At 37.4% G+C, this 22,173-nt stretch overlaps 3 protein-coding genes across 5 annotated transcripts; 1 reads left to right on the forward strand and 2 right to left on the reverse strand.

Annotated features, from left to right (window-relative positions):
* Positions 1-2,681: 2,681 nt before the first annotated feature.
* On the reverse strand, positions 2,682-5,881 carry LOC147549094 (uncharacterized). The gene is made up of 4 exons (XM_086668224.1): positions 4,770-5,881; positions 3,972-4,687; positions 3,492-3,550; positions 2,682-2,699 (listed from the first exon to the last, which is right to left on the reverse strand). Exons 1-4 carry the CDS (start codon positions 5,879-5,881, stop codon positions 2,682-2,684), a joined length of 1,905 nt encoding a protein of 634 aa, XP_086524350.1.
* An 8,180-nt stretch (positions 5,882-14,061) lies between these two features.
* On the forward strand, positions 14,062-16,981 carry LOC147549095 (protein FAR1-RELATED SEQUENCE 4-like). Of its 3 annotated transcripts, none has more exons than XM_086672315.1 (5): positions 14,062-14,124; positions 14,235-14,321; positions 14,834-15,016; positions 15,242-15,609; positions 15,745-16,981. In XM_086672315.1, the coding sequence occupies exons 1-5, from the start codon at positions 14,072-14,074 to the stop codon at positions 16,782-16,784; spliced, it is 1,731 nt and encodes a 576-aa protein (XP_086528441.1). In that variant the 5' UTR covers positions 14,062-14,071; the 3' UTR covers positions 16,785-16,981. The 3 variants fall into 3 exon arrangements, with proteins under 3 accessions (XP_086528441.1, XP_086528442.1, XP_086528440.1); XM_086672316.1 differs by having other exon boundaries at positions 15,341-15,609; XM_086672314.1 differs by having other exon boundaries at positions 14,834-15,609.
* Positions 16,982-19,208: 2,227 nt separating this feature from the next.
* LOC147549096 (uncharacterized) lies at positions 19,209-20,255 on the reverse strand. The gene is made up of 4 exons (XM_086668225.1): positions 20,198-20,255; positions 19,805-19,975; positions 19,549-19,698; positions 19,209-19,462 (listed from the first exon to the last, which is right to left on the reverse strand). Exons 1-4 carry the CDS (start codon positions 20,253-20,255, stop codon positions 19,209-19,211), a joined length of 633 nt encoding a protein of 210 aa, XP_086524351.1.
* Between the last annotated feature and the right edge of the window lie 1,918 nt (positions 20,256-22,173).

Here is a 22,173-nt window from a genome sequence, read left to right on the forward strand (position 1 = left end):
CTCAAACCCAATCGAACAAATTATTATCCGAAATTCCTTCAACTACCATGATCGATACTGTTGAAGAAGATTTTCTTGATAAAATAAATACTAGTTTTTCAATGACAGAGAAATACAAGTTCAGTGAGATGAATAAAGAGGAAGAAATTCAATCGAATAACACAAGCTCGGACAAATTATTTGCTCCGTATTTAATTCCGTGAGAAGAATTGGTTGTTTCAAATCATAAAAATTTCCGCATCAATTATGTTCCACACCACCTCCGTACTCTTATTATGCACCACCACCGTATTCACCACCTCTAATACCATCCTATTCAACACCACCGCCACCACAACCGACTTCTGTCGAAACGGTTCAATCACTACTACCCGATTTACCTAAGATTCAACATATGTGTGACGACCTCAGAACAATAATACGTCAACCATCTTCATCGCCTATTTTACCATTCCATCAGGAACAAGAAATAGAAAAAGAAGATTATGAGGAAGTTGAAGAAGATGTTCAAGAAGCAGTTGTGATTAATGATTCGATTGATACGGCTACGATGACTAATGATATGAATCGATCAGCTAGTGTCTTTAGTAAAGAAGATGAAGCTGGTGAGATGAAAGAAGAAGACGTCATTATCAAAAACAACCACCACAACAACAATCCCATTATTCCAAGAGAGAGAAAACATAACCCACTTCCTCTATCAAATCTCCATCTGCCAAACTCCCTTGAAACTGAGGAAGATAAAGATGAATCTTCCCCAGCAATAGAAGAAGATAATTTTGATTTTATTTGGGATCCAGGAGCTTTGACAGTTTCGACTCCCATGATCAAACAAACCTTCATTCATTATCACGGGAGAAACCTATTTCGGATTCAAATAATAGTAGTACCCCATGGTCTTCAAATAAACGATCACAACTTGATAATGCTACTATTTCTACGAGGTTTAAAGGCAAAATTTCACAAGATAACAGGTATTGGGAGCTCAACTATATGCAGATAATCAACTAACTTGGCTTGAGACGTTAGCAGATAATGAAGAATTTCGTTATGATCCTTCATCGAGTGATCATAACACAAAGATTGAAGATCATTCCACTTGCGTTGTTGACTTTGAATTAGCTTTTGTATTTCATATTTATCCTAATGAAATCTTCTATAGTAGACAATTTAAATTCAATCAAATTCATCATGAAAGTAATCTATCAACATCATCGTCGTCTGAAGATTACTGGATGAAGACGAAATGTTTCCTGCTTAAAGATCTGATTACTAACACTGATGCCAATGATAGTTATGTTTTGTTATCTTCTCCATCAACAATTTCTTCATCACAGTATATTACTAAGAAGTCAATTGTAAATTCAGTGGAGAGGGGGGAAAAATCAACTGAAACTATTACAGAGATGCCTACATACAAAGTAATTGGCAGAGAATCATCATCATCTTCAATGGCTTCATCACATGAAAGTCTTTACTTGAGAAACAGGGCATTAATGAAAGGAGGTGGATGGAGCTTCACCTTACCACACGGGAGGCCAAACATGGGAATATTAATTGGTGTCTCTAACGTGTTCGATAAAATGCTCCTTAGAAAAATCAATGGGATACTTGCTACATTAACCGAAAAGAGTAACGTGAAGAAAAAGAAAAGTATCTCACCACCAGTTCACTTTTTAGCTTCCGGTGAACACGAAATCTTGATGTATTGGAAGATGATTTTGGAGGTCCAATTTTTCAAAGAGGATATTTTGGTATGTGCAATCTTCTTCATCCCACTAAAAGATGACGGACGATGTCACAATTTGTTGGATGTTTCTTCATTACTGTGGATTTTACGAATCTCGTCGTGTCAAGGGGTCCGGATTATATTGGGTTCGTTAGTCCATCATTGTCTTCTACGGATTGTCTGCAAATTTCGTTCGAAGTGGGAATTACGGATCGCCATGGCGGAATTCAGAGTATATGGGTGGCTCACATTGTTTCCTTCATCGAAACGGTTCGGGACGAACCTTCTGGGGAAAGGGGAGCTGATGCAGGCGCATACGGGTCAAGGCCGCAAATCCACGCGCCCTTGCCCTAGTCGGCCACCACTACAAAAATCGGGAATACTGCCGACGCCAGGAAACCGTCGGTAAGCCGACATTCTCGTCGGCAGAAGTATTTGCCGACGAGCAGGAAACGGTCGGCAGAAAGGGCGTCGGGAAGTAACCCCGCGACGAACGTCTCGACGGAAACAGTGCGTCGGTAGATATTTTGCCGAGGTTTTTGTTAACTCTATTTCCGTCGGCGGTAAGAAAATTAATTTCCCGGGAATCTCATTTCCCGCGAATTTATTGCCCCATGCCGACGGCTTGGATTTAAAAAAACCGTCGGCAACTATTTGTTTGGCCGACGGTTTAATTTCCGTCGGCAGTATATAACAATTTTTTTTTTAAAATCTGTTTTTTATACCCGTTGCTGCACCCGTTAATTCATAAAGTGCAGCAACATAATGAACAATAACCTGCATAACTATCAAAATTTGTAATACACATCTAAGAACAAGCCATTGTTTTCATAACACATATTGTCTAACAAAAAGAAAACCATGAAAGGTTTGAAAACTTAAAATTGCGAAAGATTTCAAAACACACATTGTCTAACATCAAGAATCAACAACTATCTTATCATTTCTTCTTCTATGAAACACCAAAGACCTGCACAAAGAAGCAATCGAGCAATTAGCAGAGATGCCCATTTCATAAGACTCATAAATCCATCCAATAAAACCAAAAAACTAACTAATCCATCTCTAGATTCATTCCTGCTTGAAATTTCTGGACATTTATTCAGTAGAGCTAAAGACTATGGCTTTCTTATCCATCTCTAGATTCATTCCTGCTTTAAATTTCGTGTCATGTTTAGTTCATCTCTTTAGTTCTGCATTTGAATAAATATTATGATAGAAATACAGTAGAAGTCCCCCGCTGAACTCTGAGACACAAGTACCCTAATATTAGGGTCAACATGAGGTTATGGTTGTTTTGATAGCCTTCATTTGTGTGGAAATAGGCCTGTTCTTTTATTTCGACAGATATCGAAAATCACATAATAAACTGTCACAAAAATCGCGTTATGAAAATCAAATAGTAAACTATGACAAAAAGTGTGGTTCTAAGTATTTCTATGAACTACACGGAATCACTTCCACCAGATTCATGGAAATCACGTTATGAAAATCAAATAGTAAACTATGACAAAAAGTGTGGTTCTAAGCATTTCTATGAACTACACGGAATCACTTGTTCCAGATTCATGGAAATCGCGTTATGAAAATCAAATAGTAAACTGCATAAAGTATTTACCTTAAACAAAAGTAATCCAAGCTAAATTTGAGATGAAGTTTTGCCTACTGCCCCTGTTCCAACTAAAATACAAAGAAACCATCAAAATAAGTTTAAACGACGACATACAAAGCTAACATATGTGAGAAGAATGAGTTAATTTACCTGTGATGACGAACCAACACCCTGTGATCGCATGAGATTCATGAACTCTGTCATTTGTGCTTTTAGACAAATACGGAACATTAGAATTCGTACGGTTTTCGAATACAACGAATAATAATGATAAAAAAGCATAAAGTTCTCAAATTACAATTAAACAACTAAATCATATTTTTTCGAATAAAAAGAAACAACTAATCGAAATAATTCTGAAGTAAATCTTGAAGTTCTCAAATTACAATTAAACAACTAAATCATATTGTTCTCGAATAAAAAGAAATAACTAAACAAAAGAGTCATCATCCTCTTGGTCATCATCGCCGTCTTCCTCACTTTCAGCCTCATTATGTACGTACTCTTCCTCCTCATCCACCTCCTCCTCTTCCTCCTCTTCCTCCTCTTCTTCCTCCTCCTCCTCCTCCTCCTCATCTTTGTCTTCGTTGTCTTCAATTTCTTCATTGTCTTTGTCATCATTCATCGTACCATTGTGCACGCCCTCATTGATTTCATCTTCATTATCACAAACATTTGTATGCTCAAGAATTAACTCACTATCAAGTGGCATGTTATCATTTTTATTGTCATTCAAGTCGTAAGTATCTCTGGGTCTATTTTTTACCACAACATGCCAATTGAGTTCAATCGGATCTTGAACATAAAACACTTGGCTGACTTGAGATGCCAACACATAAGGATCTTCATTTTGGGTTGACAACAAGCGAGAGAAGTTAACAAGTGTAAAACCAAATTGATCCACCTTTAAACCTTTGTTTTTATTGACGTCAACCCAGTCACACTTGAATAATACAAATCGACGATCTCGTGGATATGTAATTTCAAGTATGTCAGTTACACGCCCATAATGTGTTAAGACGGCATCAACTGGATTTGAATCTTTTGCACTTGAGAAAAAGGTTTGACTCGCGTCAAGAGCCACACCACTGTTTTGCGTCGTCTTCCCCATTTCTTTTGCAATAGTGTTGAAATTGTATCCGTTAATTGTATAACCCTTGAATCGTAGAACACGTGGAAGTGGACCAGCAGCAAGGATGTCGAGTTCTTCGGGATATGACTGTTTAGCTCCCTTTAATTTTTGAAGATGATCCTTAAACCACTGAGCGAATTCCTCTACGTGTTTTCTTTGAATTGCAAGGGGACTCAACTTTTTGTATTGGATCGCTACGAATTCTTTGTGAATGCTGCAAATGGAATAAAAATTTTACCATCTTGACCATCTTAGAAATTTACATAAACGGAATATTGTTTCTAAATCAGACTTACTCGATGAATTTGTAAAAAATGCTGAGTTTTTTCCAGTTATCCGGCATAACATTTGCTTGTTTCGTAACTCTTCTTCTTTTTCTACAACCAACATCACCACTCAAACTCTCCTCAAATTTTTTACCAAATACATGTGGCAAGTCTCTTAGCTTTTGCAAGATATCAGTGCCAAACAGAGGGTTTGGAGGTGGTCTTCGTTCAATAGTTCCATCAAATTCCTTTTTCATCTTACGAAACCTATGATTCGAAGGTAGAAACCGCCTATGACCCATATAACATGTCTTCCGCCAATTAGACAAATATCTATGACATGTTTGCTCACGACATGTTGAGCATGCCATTTTACCTTTAGTACTCCAACCTGATAGCATGGCAAGTCCCGGATAATCACTTATGGTCCACAATAAACCCGCATGCATTCTGAATATTTCATTTTGAGAAGCATCATAAGTGTCTACCCTTTCTTCCCACAATTCTTTGAGTTCATCGATCAACGGCCTCAAATACACGTCTATGTCATTTCCAGGACTATGAGGTCTGGGTATAAGCAATGAAAGTATCATATGAGGTTGTTTCATGCACAACCACGGTGGTAAATTGTAAGGAACAAGTACCACCGGCCACGTGCTGTGTGAAATGCTCATTGTTCGGAAGGGATTGAAGCCATCACTTGCCAAACCCAACCTCACATTTCTTGGATCTGCAGCAAAGGTCGGATTCTTAACATCGAAATCTTTCCAAGCTTCAGAATCTGCAGGATGCCTTAACACCCCATCTTTTTCGCGAACTTCATCATGCCATCTCATATCTGTTGTAGTGTTTGATGACATGTACAATCTTTGCAATCTTGGTTTCAAGGGGAAGTGGCGAAGAATCTTTGCAGGTTTCTTTTTATTTTCATCCTTATAGCGAGACTCACCGCACCTAGTACACTTCTCAAGCCCAGAATTTTCTTTGTAGTACAACATACAATCGTTCGGACACGCATCGATTTTAACATAGTTCAATCCCAAATCTTTTAGCAACTTTTTGCACTGGGCTACGTTGAGGAAAAAACGCGACCTGATATTCAGAGTTGGTCCTAGACTGGTAGGATAAGTGCGACAAGCCATATTTTGCCATACACTATTATGCCCATTATGCAACAATCCTATAACTTCCATAAGGGATAAAATATGCATATGATACCAAACTTTATGTAACTCAGTTTGCGTTCGAGGCATATGACACTATGAACATTTCTACTTTTGGTCTCTCTCTCTCTTATTCTTAGATCAGATTTGATTTGCATAACAGATACTCCGTATTATTCTCCACCCACTTTCATAATTTAAGATTTCATCACTCTGTCAACAAGGTGCTCTCCCTCACAAACTGGAATTTCTCATGATGAACCAAAATTCTTCTCTTCCTAAATCATCTAGCACTACAAAATCCTAGAAAACTAAATCATCTAGCAACGTGGGTACATCAATTAAATCACAAAAGGATCACTATCTAACAAAATTAATCTTGGTAGAAAATCAATTGATAAAGGAACATATAACAGACCTCAAATTAATTAACAAAAGATGAAGACATGTATATATATATAGAGAGAGAGGGAGAGAGGGGTAGAGATAGAGTAATATCATAGCTGCTGCTGTCCAAAACTTGATGAAGATGCGGGTGCATATAATAAGAGTGGGTAGAATGTAAAAATTAGCTATTCTAGTATAATGAATTGAATTCAGTTGAATGTAAAAATTCCCAACTTATTAAAAAAGGCCATACCTTGATTAAGAGAAGAAATTGGGGATAACAATGATAAGCTATAAACCCTAAATCATCTAGCACTACAAAACCCTAGAAAATTGTCAAATTGAATAAACCACTAGAAAACCCTAGAATTCAGGAAAATCCTAGTTAACTATTCAAACACAAATCTCTGGAGAGAGAGAGAAAGATCGAGTTAGAGAGAGAGGGAGACATAGTTAGATAGAGAGATAGAGTTACCAAGAGAGGGAGAGAGAACTTACCGGGTTGTGTTTGTTGTTGGTGAATTAGATAGAGAGACAGAGCTAGGGTTTTCGAAATGAATCGAATTCGCAAGGGAGAAAGAGAGAAGATTAGAAACGGAGAGGGAGAAAAAAGAAAGCTAGGTAAGGGCTGTTTGGGTCTAGCGACCAAATAATAAAACCCGTCGGCCATATAAAATTTCGCGGAAATTATTTCTGCCAAATAAATTTCGCTCCAAAACTATAGCGACGAAATAAAGTAAAACGGTCGACGGATACAAATACCACCGACGCCGCAAAAGTATTCCGTCGGTAGTATATTTTCGCAAAAATTCCCCCCCCCCCACTCGAATTTTTTCCGCCAAAATAAATAAATCCGCGCCAACACCATACCGACGGAATGGAAAAAGTCGTCGCCAATTACCACCGCCGACGGATTCTTAACATCGTCGACAATGCGGTCAGAAAATGAAAATCCCGGACATTCACCGGGTGTGGCTTATGCCGACGGTTTTATACGAAACCATCGGCAGATCATGACTACAGCCGACAAAAACGGATGCAACCGTCGGCTATATCTTTTATAACCGACGTTGCACAATAAACTGTCGGGAACAGGCGTCGGCAATAAACTATTTTTTTGTAGTGCACGTTAGTGGTCCTAGTTAGTTTAGGATTAGGAAATTACTTTATGTTGGTATTTCTATTATTTAGGAGTTTCTATGTTTTAAATATCTTTAATATTTAGGAATCCCAGTTTGAGTCTATCTAGGAAAGTCTATTATCCTATAAAAGGAGGTCTAGTCTATTTTGATATTCATATTGTAGAGAAAAACCCCTTGAAGTTTAATAAAGTTTAGTTTATTTACAGTTATTTATCGTTCTTCGTTTACTTTATTTACCGTCTTTATATTTCCGCTGCGACTACATTACCATGGGTGAATATCGACGGATGTATGAAGTCGGTCAGACTCGTCATGAATATGCTTTTAGGGATTATAAGCATGAGGGTAATCAACCCCGTAAGAGTCTTCGAGACTATCGACAAGAATTTGGGATGACAACACCTTCATGTATGGATTTCTCATTTGATGATAACCGTAGTTCTATTAGTATTGATCGACCACGTTGAAGTCTTCGTGACTATCGACAAGCATTTATGAACGGTTCACTTAGTGATGACAATTACTGACTCGATGATTCCACTCAAAGAGTCGAGTCTATGTATATACATGAACATAGTGAAGAAAGGACCTTGAAGACCATTAACCCGGTTTGTGCTATTTGTGCGAGCTTAGACCATTTGACCGAGTATTGTGCCATGATCCGTGTTCCGCGAGAGTCTTCGTCTAGTTATACTCATGTGCCTTATTACGAGGAGATGTCTGAAGACACTCTCCAAGCAATTTTAGAGTACCAAACCAGATTCAATCGAGATATAAAAGAGATCACGGAATGGATTCTCAATATTTTTGATAGAATTGAGTCGGAGCCTATCATCGACGAGGAAGGGGTTTGCGCACCCCAAACTCAAGAGGAGACTATGAATGATGGTGAGAGTAATACACCTGACTCTAGTCTTAAGTTAAATGTCAAAGAAGCTCCTGATAGACCTTTTGAGATGGAATTGACCGATGACCCTAATTGCTCACTCCCTCGACCATTGTCATCTCACCATGATCAGACTACATTAGATGTAATGTTCAGGATGATAGCTCTATGAGTAAGTTTGGGGATCACACGTTATTGAACTTTCCAATTTTTAGCACTTGGTGATTACTTGGATGAGTTATGTAGAATGGAAGGTGTTATGCCTAACTTTGAGGCCCCCGATGCCTTTAAGGATGTCGATAACATAGTAGTTGAAGAGATAGCGGATAGCTTGTTCGATTATTTACCTAAGGAACTTATGGACCTTGACTTGGTCCCCGAGCCTATTGCCTTACCCTTTGAGTCTAGTTCGACCTTCCACGTGATCTCAGACTCGGTTGTTGACCCCTTTTGGGACACTTCGGACGTCTTCCCTAGCATGTCTAGGGACTTAGTGGATGTTTTATCCACTAAGCTTGAGTTTGACTTTTTGCCTTCAACTGACCTCCTCTCCCTTCACTTATATGTAGACCCTTTTGATGACTTTTTAGTCGTCGCCCCTAGCGTTTATGCTAACTTAGTGGATCGTGCATCCACTAAGTTTGGGGATGGTTTCTTTTCGCTTTTCGTCTCACTTGCACGTTATAGGTTGTACATAGTTGTGAGACGATTACCATGTGTATATAGCTTTCTTTGGGTTGACCCCCAAATCTTCCGTCTTTTGCTATATGATCGTTAGCCGATTAAGGTGACCTTTGATGTTTGTGGGTAGCATCTCTGGAAACCCTCCGCGAGACATAACTCGTGTTCTTGTGTGAAAACAAGAGAATCAAAGGCTAATTGCATAGCTCAATGTAATCGTGTATACCCGCGTTAGTGGTAGATTTGTATATGGTCATGTCTTTTATGTGCTTCATTCTCATTATATTTTTGGATATTTAGGAGCATTTCTTATATGTTTTACTTCTAAGGCGTGGTTTGTTCCAAGTTTGGGGATGGCGCGAGCTTGGTATCAACTTGGAACCTCTTTATACGTGAGTCTTGGTAGTATCATCCTTTATCTCCTTCGGTTATGGTAATATCTCTCTCCTCTTCTCTTTAAATTGATGTGCCTCTTTGTCTTTTGGTGAGTGTATGCTTAGAACATTGAGGACAATGTTAGTTTTAAGTTTGGGGATGCGGGATATAACCATAACCAATGCATGACCATGGCTTTCAAAGACAAAAGGGTTCAAATTAGCCAAAATTTAAAAACTTTTGAACATTTTGAGTACATTTGCATGTGATTATAGTGATAGTTTTAAGAATGTTGATGCATATGTGTCGAGTTGATGAGTTTTGTGATTGTTAATGGTCTTTGCATGAAAGTCGAGTCTTTGAGTGTTTGTGTTATACTATGGGAGTAACATCTTAGTGAAGAAGAAACATCTCTAAGAGACCTATAGTAGTCATTAGTGGAGGCTTAACCCATGTGAGAGCTCAAAACCTAAATTGTCCTTCGAGTGTATTCTTCCGCACTAACTCCGAGTAGAATGAAGAGCTACTCAACCTCGTAACTTATAAAAGAGCTCATTTGATCTCGTGTGGTCAACTTTCTTAGCCACTAGGAGTGACATTAGGATAGCGAATTAACCTTGCCCTTGTAGTCCAAGAAACCCAATAAGAGTGTCAACTAGAGGAAGGCGGATACTCCATCATCTTATATCCCGAGAATGAAGACATGAGAAGAAAAGAATGAAGAATGTCAAAGCAAGTATGAAATGGAAAAAGTTGATTGCAAGAATATAGTATTGTGTGAGTTATGTTTGTTTTATGTGATCTTGTGTTATGAATAAAAGAAAAAAAATGAAAAAAAATGAATGAAAAAAAAGACTAAAAGAAAAAAAATGAATGATGAATAAAGGTGTTCATGTTATGTTTGAGCATGCTAGCTCTTTTGTGTGAGTGATGTGATTGTATATATGCGTATTTGTGTGTATGTTCATCGAGCAAGAAACAATTGTGGAAGTGTTTGAGAGGTTCTATCATAAAGAAGTCGACATTCTCGGGAATCTTCCATCGTCATCCATCTCTAGTATCCGCTAAACTTTAGACTAATTAGTCCTTTTCAAGTGTTATCAATAATATTTTATGTGTTTTTCATGTTAGGTACTTATTTTTGAGTTAAGCGTGTGATTCGAAATAAAAGGAGCAAATTACCACTATCATTTCATGTGCCCAAAACGAGAGAAAATGACTTCAAGCTAATCAAATTACAAGTGGAGGCAATGACGAGTCCGACGGTGAAAACGGAAGTCAATTCCGAGTTTGGACGGGAAGTTATGAAAGAAAGAAGTCCGAGGATATTTTAGTCCTTTGTGACAATTTGAAGATATAGAGACAAGGATGGAAGCACCTCTTGGTTTCTAAACCAAGTCCAAAGCCCACACGAGCCCAAAGAAGAATGACAAGGAGGAATTATATGAGCACCTTCTCTTTATTGATTGGAGTCAACAAAGTCTAAATGAATTGACTAAGTCAAGGGACTCTAGGGTTTTAGTAGTTTAGGCTACTATTCATCATCTTCTATCTTGGAAAAGAGGTTTTGGGAGGAGAGAGATTAGGAAGGATAGGGTTTGCGAGTGTTCTTGAGTTAGAGAGTTTGAGCTAGAGAAAGAGCAAGAGCAAGGCCGGCACTACAAGAGCTCGGGTAAGGCAGCCGTGGGAGCTTCCACAGTAGCAGCACGGACCCAACGAAATCAGCAACTCCGAAAGTAGCTCTAGGCACGGGTTCTTCACGAACCAGCAGCTCCAGGCACGGAACGACAGCTGCTCTGGTCGCTCATCAGCTCGGGACGCCATCTTCTAGCAGCTGCTCGGGTGTTCTTCAGCTCGGGACGTGCAAGGGGTAGCTGCTCACGGCTCGGGAGAGTGGCCTTTTCGCCGGGACAACACATTTTGGCCGGATTCCATGGATTTTGACCGGATTTCATCATATCTTGGACGGACTTTTAAAGAGCTTTCCGATCACTATCTTGGTCCGAAACCTTAGGGCTTTTGTTCCCCTCATCCGTGGCTAGCTTCTCATGTGGTTTGATTTGATTTTGGGTTAGAAATTGCTAGAGAGAGAAGGCTAGGGTTTAGCTTTAATGGAGGTTTGTGATAAATGGAGAAGATGATGGTGGTCGCCTATGGGGAACCCAGAATTTGCTAAGGGGAGATCGACTGCACTTTAAAGACTCATATTTTCCGACGATCTTAGCCTCGAACCACATCGAAAAAGGGGGATTCTCTCATCATTTTCTTTCCATTTCATATTCATTCACCATGTTTAGCTAACTTTAGTGTGTCGATTATATAAAATGAAATGTGATGAATTCGTGATTATGTTTAATATGATTTGATGTTCTAATTATAAATTGATGTTCATTTATTTCGATTCTCGTTTTGATCGTATTTTCATGCGTCTTGTCAAGCACTTCGCATAGTTAATAGACGAAACGAAGTATTCGATATCGATTGTAGTCTAAGTCATAATTTCATGTGTCTTGTGATGCACTTCACATAGTTAGGCGACTAGGCAACACTTTCGTTGACTCGGGATTAACCGATAATGACGTTTGTTTGACTAGGTATGATCTCCGGATATACGTAGTGCTTATGGACATCACCTTAGGAGTTGAATATCAATTATACTTTGGAACATTAGATCGAAGCATACATAGTTGTAGATTTATCATTATGGATTCCCGGACTTCGACACATTACTCTTGTATTCGGATACTCTTGAAGCATGATTTGAATGTGATGAATGACTTATTATTTGTTTACATGTGAGTTTAATTGACTTCGTCTAGTTTTATAAACTAGAAGCCTTGATCTTAATCGTCTATTGACACAAAGTTTGATAGTGCGTACTTAGTTTGATAATCGATACTTACTAATCTTTGATCAATTATACTTAGTTTGACGTATTATATTTATTAGTGTCATACTTGTTCATTTGCAATTCATTAGGTAGTGTGTATAAGTTTGATAGTCGATGCTTAGTGACGTTTGATCGGTTATGCTTAGTTAGACACATGATGCTTAGGATTGTCAATGTGGGTGAAGTTAAGTACATTTTCATGCGAGTAGATACTTAGTGTTTGTTACTTTCAACCTTGTGGATCGAAGTATCCCTTTCGATCGATGATTAACCGAATCGAGTCTTGCCGTCTCCCGGCTCTTGTTCCTCCGACTTTTCTCTCGAATCTCTTTCGCCCGTTTACTTATATTATTTAGTAGCTTAACTTGTTATCTTTCTTCGTTTCTTATTCGATCAAGCCCCCATTTATCCTTGTTCTTTTTCGTTTTTGTCTAAGTTAGCTTTTAATATCTAGATCGAGGGATAAGACCCTTCGATATCCAAATTACCTTCCTATCCTTGGATCGATCCCGGCTTTGCTGGATTACTACTTGATACCTCCGCTTGGGTGTGCAACCTTTTCGGGTGCATCATCAACCACGGCATTAAAGAACAGGAAGGTGAAGAATGAAGTCTTCTCAACTCAGACTAAAGTGTTGTCCTAGCTGCTGCCCCATTAAATGCATATACACAGCTAAAAAGAAAACCTTTCCCATCTTTCAAAGTAGCAAGTATTGTTATACATTGAGTAGTCATAGCTATAAGCTTTATGTCAACTAGGCCAGTTGGCCAGGGTCCCACAAAATTAACACTCTCCCAATAGGATCATAATCGTGATTTTGTTGTTGATTTGGGATTGGTTTTTTAGCTTTTTGCTTTTGTTGTTCCTTGGGTCAGGCTCCCTTAAGTTTGTTGTTGATCTTTGCAAAAAAAATAATAATAATCATGATTAGTAATCCATTGCCAAGAAGGCAGTAACTTTCTCTTTATTTTGTCTTTATTAGCAATATTCCCATGTGATTCAACGATACCACACAAAGAAAGATTACTTTTCTTAACAAATTGAATGACTTCTTTAAGTTTAAGGGGATCATTCAGGCCCCGTATGTTCCAACATCCTAAATTATCGGATTTTTGAGCTAGGGGTCCAAAAAGTGGGGGGTAAAAGGAAAAAAAATCCTAAGTTGCCTAAAAATTCGGTGCAGGTCCTAATGTCAGGGAAAATATATATTTTTTTTTATTTTCTTCCTTTCTTGCCCCTCGACTTGACCTAGCTCCTTCTCTCTCCCACGATTTTTGAGGGATCATTAAATACCCGTCCATATCTCACTGGCCAATCACATCATTCCTTCCATTTCGCGCCAACCTTCTTCTTCCTTCTTTCCTTTTCTTTCTCTCTCTAAATTATCCTCCATTTTCTCTGAGTTTTCCGCCCATTTTGCCAAAAATTTTGGCGAAATTTTTGGGATCCCGCTCTTTCTGTATTCACTTTCAAAAGTTTTTAAATTTCATCTTCCAACCTATTTATACCACCGACTGTCTTAATATCTTCCAACCAGAATCTGCTCTTATCTTCCAACATTTTCAGGTAATGCCTCTTAAATGAGCAAATCCTATTTGTCTTCAATGATAGACTTTAAGGAAGCTGAATATTCCATTTGTTCTTTTAAGGAAGATGATAATGCCATTTGTAAATAAACAACTACTCATCTAAATCTATGTTGAAACTTGGACATTCCAAAATGACAGACAAAGTGAAAGGATTTTTTTTCTTTTCTGTACATTATCTTTCCATACCTTCTTTATTTTTCTTTTCCCTACAGTATACAATGGATATTGAAGGAATGCTTTCTGGGGACATTGTTGCACGACGTCCTCTCTGGTGAAACAAACTTCAACTTAGTTGTAACAGTATACAATGCATATTGAAAGTTTTTTTTCTTTTCTGTACATTATCGTTTCATACCTTCTTTATTTTTTCTCTCTATCCAGGTTGGAGCGTGATTTTTTCGGCTATACTTCATCTACTTCTGCTGCAACATCATCTGAAATGATGAACCACAATCAAGTATCTAATAAGTAAGTTTGGAACTAATTTGAACTTTACTGTTTCGGTATTGTTTTACTTAAAATTATAATTTGGTGAGTACACATTTTCATTTACCGGAATTCAAACTCTGGTGAGTACATATTTCCATTTACCAAGAACAAAACTGTTTCCTTACCTAATAATAATTTACCCGTGCCATTTATATGAACCAGAAACAAATGTCTAATAAGTATGTGTGGAATTCATTACATATTGTTGTTTGTTGTGTACTGATAACCATCCCTTATTTTACGGTAAATAAAAAAGTTTTATGGTTCAGTATACATGAATACTTAAAATTTTGATGAGTACATATTTCTGTTTACCGTGAACAAAAATATGGTCAGTAAATATTTTTGTTTACCGAAAACAAAACTGTTTCCTTACCTAAGTTAAATTTTCTCCTGCCAATGATATGTTTTTCTTGTATTGATATTTAGTTTATTGTTCTGATTTATTCGAAAACAAAAATATTGTGAGTAAATAGTTTTGTTTTGTGCAGTCTCCCACGGGATTTTTCAAGAAATTCCTCTCTCACGGTTGAGGATGCATCTACTGCCATTGTCAGGGCTGAACCTCTAAGGTCTGCTAGCTGGCCTGAGGTGTTTACACATTTGGGTCAGGAATTCCCTAGAGGCGCCAACGCCTTTCGAAATGCACTTGGACGATATTCCATAAAGCACGAGTACAATTTTAATTATTTGAAGAATGATCTTGATCGTATTACTTGCGTATGCAAATCCCCAAAATGTTCTTGGACCATTCACGCTGTGGCTCCTCTGAAGTCAAGGTCAATGTTTGTTCTAAAAGCTTACAACCCTGTGCACACATGTCAAGACTTTATAATGTCAGAGAATAAGCCAAGATTATCAATCGAAACTGTTAGCTTATTAATAGTCGATGACATTAGGGAGAATCCGACCAAAAGTACTAAAGACATTGTCACATCTTTCAAGAAAGACTATGGAATTCAACTCAGCTACTACTATTCATATAAGGCTCGAAACAGGAGTATTTCTTTGGCCTATGGGGAGGAAGCTGATTCTTATGCCAAACTCATCTGGTATGTTGATGCTCTATCACGTTCTAACCCTAATAGTGTAATTGATCTTCAAGTTGATAAAGATTCCCACCATTTTGTTCGAATATTTATTGCTCTTGGAGCATGCATCCAAGGTTTCAAGCACTGCCGCCCATTGATATTTGTTGATGGTACTTTTGCGAAAACGAAATACAATGGGTGCATTCTTGCAGCTGTAGCGAAGAATGGCAATGATGGTAAGTATTTTACCAATATTTTTCGTCCGGTACACATTTTTATTTTCTGGCTTTTTTGTTGTTTCCTAACCTAAATATTTAGGCTGAAATATGAATTAATTTCCTGTTCTTCCTACTGCGATATGTACTTTGCAGGTTTTTTTGTTCTCGCCTATGCTGTCGTTGATGTAGAAAATGATCAAAACTGGACCTGGTTTTTTTGTAACTTGGCGAAAATGGTTGATATTAGTGAGTCTTTGACTTTTATGTCGGACAGGCACAATGGTATTATAAATGCAGTTTCGAACATTTTCCCAACCGCGCACCATTCATTCTGCGTTTGGCATCTAAGAAACAATTTGAATGTACGTGTAAAGAATGGTGCGAAGAAGTCGGACTATTTCCAATCCCTCATGTTTAAGGCGGCTAGAACCCTTACTATATCGGATTTTCAGAAGTACACTTCTGAACTCGTAGTCATGGGTGGCAATGCCGTGGATGCATTTCTTCACTCTGTAAATCCGGAACATTGGGCTGATGTTTTCTTTCCAGGAAAAAGGTACGGTTTAATATGTTCTTCGCTCTCGGAATCCTTCAATTCGTGGATAAGGGATGAGAGAGTTCTTCCGATAACCGTAATGCTAGATATGTTGAGGATTACAATTATGAACATGATGAATGCAAGAAGAACTGAGTCGGAAACTTGGGACTCTTTCTTGTGCCCTAAGGTCAAGGAAAAAATGCAGTCTAGATTCAACGTTGCCTGTAGCTGGAAGTGCATACAATCAGGTAAATTTGTGTATGAAGTAATGTCCATGCCGAGTCACTCTGTGGACCTTGGGGCTCTTATATGCACATGTCGTAAGTGGCAAGTCCAAGGTATCCCTTGTGAGCATGCCATATTGTGTATTAAAGTGCATGGAGGTGATTCATCATCCTTTTTTGATCCCGCTGTTACAACGGATGCATACTGTAAGACTTATAGTCATTCCATAAACCCTGTCCCATCTTTCGATCAACCAAAAACGTTTGAGGAAGCCAGCAAGATACTTCCTCCTTTAACCAAGAAACGTCCGGGCAGACCACGTTCTGTAAGAATTGAAATTTCTGGAAACTTTAAAAAGAGACAGCGGATATGCGGTAGGTGTAAAAAGCTCTCTTATCACAACCGTGCTTCGTGCAACGAAGCGATTTAGTGATTGAAATCATTTTTATATCAGCAGCAAAAACTAGGGGCACTCTACAACTTTGAAAAGCATTTACAGTGTTGGAGCTTTTCAAATTTTTGAAGAGAGTCATATTTTAGCCTTGTGCTGCTTTGATTTTTTTGTATCTTTTGTCGAACTTAATGTATTTGTGTTTAAAGTTAATGTATTATATTATATTTTGTTAATGTGTATTGTGCCTGAACATAATGCATTATATGAAACTTTTAGTTTTGTCCAGTACATTTTTTATTTACCAGAAAGTTTAAGTTTTGTCCAGTAAATTTAATTATTTACCGGAAAGTTTAAGTTTTTCCAATGTTCAGAATATATTTTTTCTAAGTTAAGTCGAGTACATATTATATTTACCGAAAATTATTTTATGTTTTGAAAATTATTTTTTTCGCCGGGATTTTTTCTAAGTTTTGACTAGAACATTTTTTTATTTACCGGAAATTATTTTTTTCCCGGGAATTTTTGGGAAAAATTTCTAAGTTTTGTCCAGTACATATGGATTTTCCGAAAAATTTCTAAGTTTTTTTGGGAAAAATTCCTAAGTTTTTGGGAAAAACAATCTTCTGCACAAGCTTGGGCATGTGGTGTTTTGAGTAAAAATATGTACTGAATATATTTTTTCTAAGTCATGTCGAGTACATATTATTATTTACCAAAAATTATTTTATGTATCGAAAATTGTTTTTCTTCCCGCGATTTTTTCTAAGTTTTGTCTAGTACATTTTTTTATTTACTGGAAATTATTTTTTCCCCGGGATTTTTTGGGAAAATTTTTTAAGTTTTGTCGAGTACATATTTTTATTTACCGGAAAGTTTAATTTTTCCCGGATTTTAGAATATTTATTCCTAAGTTATGTCAAGTACATATTTTTCTTTACCGGAAATTCTTTGTTTTCCCGGTATTTTTTATGGAAAATTAACAAGTTTTTTCCAGTGCAAACATATTTTTGACTAACAAAAGTTTCACATAAACACAACCATAAGTTTTTTCCAGTACTTAGTAAAACTTAAAAAATTTCACAATAACAAAACTTTCCAAGTTTTTTCCAGTACTTAGTAAAAGTTAAAAAACACAACCATAATTTTCACTTAAACAACTATTTATGACCCTTCATTTATCATCCTTCTCCATACCTCCTTTGATTCATCCAAAATTTTGAATGTTACTTTTACCCTCTTTCTTATTGCTTTGTCTGCATAAGTTTCCAGCTGCGAGCAGGACCCCGGAAAATTGGACTGGTTGCTTATGTTGAAGATATCCTCCAACTGGAGCATTACGTAGAGGCCACAGTCTGGACTGTTTGATTCAAAAATAAAATCTGAGTTTAAAGAAACTTAATAACTACTAAAGTAAGGAAGCAAATTTTAGACTCACCTATCCCCTTGCTGAGGGCAGTCAACCTCCTTTACATAGGATATCTTTTTCGTCATCCTTTCTTTAGCGTAAGGCCCACTTCGTTTGCGTGTGCACTTCATCTTTATCAATGTTTCTGCCAGCTGCGATGCAAATTTCTTTGCATTATTGTTGCATTGGTTAGCCAGGTTAGTGTCACGCTGCAAAGAGTTGTAGTGCTTCCATTCGTTCTCTTCGAATTCATAGACAAGCAGAGTCCAGTGATGACCCTCAAATGAGTCATCTGTGTACGGAGTATTCAGTGGCGCACACAACGTTGTAGTATGATCTTTGATGTATTGCGCTTCCAGCCGCTGATTTAAATTGGCCTCAATATTTGCCTGACTCCGCTCTTGTTTGATCAAGGTCTGCAAATCGTTATATATTTTAGACTACTATTTACTCAACACCATTTAAAAATTAATTATATGTTTGACAAGGAAACTTACAAAAAGCAATGAAGATAGGAAAATAACTTTTTTGTTCACGTCTCTGGCGTCCTGTGCCAGGTGGTCCTCAAACCAGTCTATGATTTGCGAGTCACATCCCCGATTCATCATAAGTTCATCCAAATCTTTCGCTTTCAGGCAATGTTCTTTGTCCTTGTTCCACACTTCGAGGCTGTACATACAATTCAATCCAGCCACACAATTATTTTCCAGAAAGATATACATTTACTACACAAATTGTTTACCATACATTTTTTTGTTTACCAGACATTTAATTATTTACCAGTTACTGAGTTATTTACCTTGTCCACCCGTATGTCATGAATTCTAGCATTAGTGATTTTTCTTTCTCTTGGACGTAGGGCCATAACCCTCCCTTTTTCCAGTTACTTATTGGTTCTTTCAGTTGTTTCTTCATTGTTATCGACTCTATATCAATCACAGGGAATTTAATGGCAGCTGCTGCTTTGGATGTTTGTTTTCGTGTTCTGGGATTATCCTTTACCCTTTTGATAAGAGATGTTGGTTTAGTAATTGACCCTTTTTGTGTCTTCGATACTACTCGTTTTGGGGGTTGACGTGCGGTGATGTAATTTTTCTACTTGTTCCAACATGATCCAAGTTTTTGGATACTTCTTCCACCGATGCTCTCCCCATTTCTGCAATATCGGAGAAATTCTCTTCAGCTGTTTTACAAACCTCATCTCCCCTCTTCCCCATGTCCGGCTGTGGTGGTGGAGTCCATACAATAATTTGCGTCCCAAAGTTAAGATCAAAACTTGGGAAATCATTGGTATCATCCTTCATACTCTCTGTCAAATAATGTATATTCAGAAAAATAATGTTTTAACAAACTCGAAAACTTTAATTATTTCACCACATAATTTGCCAACATTACCTCTCTTGTAAGGCATCTCTTTTTCAATAGTATCATCCACCCACCCTGGCTCCTCACTTGACAAATTGATTCGAACCTCATCCTCATCATCCATCTCAGCATTGCCTTCATCATTCAGCTTGCCTTTCTTTTCTTCCTCTCCCTCATCGCCTTCATCATTTAGCATACTTATTATACTTTCTCAGAATAAAAAATAAAACCGAAAAAGAATAATATTTACTGAGAATATAAAATAAAATAGAAACTATTTCATTACCATCTTCATTGCGATCGCTATCATCTTCGTCACTGTCTTTAAGTTGATACTTATTACTCTGATCATTTTTCTTTTCCTCCCTTTCATCTTTCTCCTCTTTCTCCTTTTCCTCTTTGCCACTTCCATCCTCGCTTCCATCTTTCTCCTTTTCATCTTCGTCACTGTCATCATCTTATTCCTCATCATCATCTTTCTCATCATCTTCCTCATCATCTTTTTCTATACCCCCATCCTCACTTTCTTCTCCTTCATCATCTTCTTCTCCCTCTTCATCATCTTTTTCTACACCCTTTTCCCCCTCATCTTTCTCGTCTTTCTCTTTCTCCTCTTTCTCCTGTTTCTTCTGTTTCTCTTCTTTCTCTTTCTCCCCATCTTTTGGATCTTCCATCGTACTATTTCCCTTACGCCTCTGTGCGTGTAGCTCCTCCACATTATCCGCAACCTTGATCATGCCATCTTTTCCTCTAACCTGTTCTTCTACAGGAACTAAAAAGGTTTGAAGGAATGCTGAATATGCTTTGTAAGAATCATCCTTATCCTCGCACGCTTCTCGCAGTTTTTCTTTAAGTTCAGCATTTTCTTTTTGTAGCTGTTCAATCTTGAGAAGCAATTCATCTACCACTTCTGTGTTCTTTGGGGCTGACAGCAACTCTTTTTCTTGATCATTTGGTGGGTACACAAATGATTCACTAACCTGATTTAATGTACAATAAACGAAATTATTTACCAGGAACTAAACATTTACTAGGTAATATTTTTATTTACCAAGAACAAAACAATTTAAAGGTTCATTTTTTATTTACCAGAAAAAAACAGTTTCCCATTAACACTGATCAAATGTATACCTGTTCTGCAGTAAGATTTGCAAGCTTCTGGTCAAATGTATCATCTATATTTGTCTAAGACCACCTCACGATCCTAGGCACCTCATCCCTAAACCTCTCTTCTCGATCAAAACATAGAGTATGCTCGCAAAACCACAGCCATAAAAAACATAGAGTATGAGACACATGAAGTTAAGTTTGAATTTAAATGATAAAAAGCATACTCACAGGAAGTAATACAAGGCACCCTGAAGCTTTCAGTGGGTCGTTGGGGTACTTATTGATTCAATCGATTAGGTATGAGTGCACTGCTGTTGGCCAACACAAAGTTTGAATTGATTCCATTGATTGCAAGTTGAATAGAATACGCACTGGAACCGCGTAACCTGATAGCGGAGCAAATAAAACATTTGCAGAAATAGACATGATGATCAGCCTGATCACATCCATGTCATCTACCTCTCCGTTGACAGCAATTCTCAGGGCATTGGATATTTGTATGCATGATACCGATCCAGGGATTTCACCAAAGTACTTCATACAGAAATCTATTTCTGGCTGCTTTAGTGATCTATTTTTAGGGAAGATTTCTCTCACCTCTCTTGACAATGGCATACCTAGAATTAGGGCCACATCTTCAGGTTTCACTTGCATTTCTTTCCCCGCCAATGTAAACCTTTCTGTCGAACTAGAATAGAGGCAGAGAATTTCAAAGATAGTCTTGTTGGGTTTGTTTATGTTATCCCAATCTATTTTGTCCTCAACAAAAGCCATCACCAAATTTTTGAATGGAGTAGCGGTTAACAACTCTTTCTGTCTAGTCGACATCTTTGGATAAGTGGTCTTCAATTGTCTCCATGTATTTCGAAGGGCATACTTATAAGCCTTCGGCACCAGTGCTGCAAGGTTGGGTGGTCTATTTTTCCGTTCACCTGTTGAGCTTCCAACTTCAGTTTTTGATTTCTTTCCTTTCTTTTTTTGCTGCTTTCTTCTCTTTCTGGTGCAGCTTTTCTCTTGCCTTTTGCATTGTCTTTTACTTCAATGCTCTCAGTAGTTTCGACCTGTAAAAAATTTACCAACCAGGAAAGACTGTTGTGTCACACATTACAACAAACACTTCAAATGCATGGTCATCTTTACCAGGAACCAAAAAACATTTTCAAGGAACAAAACATTTGACAGTATACAAAATGATTTACCAGGAATAAAACAATTTACTGTACAAAACATTATTCCCATGAACAAATCCCTATCACTTGGAACAAAATAATTTCAGTACAATAAAATATTTTCAAGGAACAAAACATTTTGCAGTAAACAAAATTATTTACCAGGAAAAAAACAATTTACTGTGCAAAATATTATTACCATTAACACTAGACAAATCCAAATCACAGTAAAACAAAATACTTTCAAGAATAAAAAACATTTACCAGAAATTTATTTATTTACCAGGAATATTTTCAAGAGCAAATTGTTTTTTACCAGGATAAAGAACATTTACCAGAATAAAAAACATTTACCAGAAACATTTTCAAGAACAAA

This window comes from Eschscholzia californica, unplaced genomic scaffold (assembly GCF_041429995.1).
Source record: "Eschscholzia californica isolate CP2 unplaced genomic scaffold, dmEscCali1.0.p SCAF_3, whole genome shotgun sequence".
Lineage (NCBI taxonomy): Eukaryota > Viridiplantae > Streptophyta > Magnoliopsida > Ranunculales > Papaveraceae > Eschscholzia > Eschscholzia californica.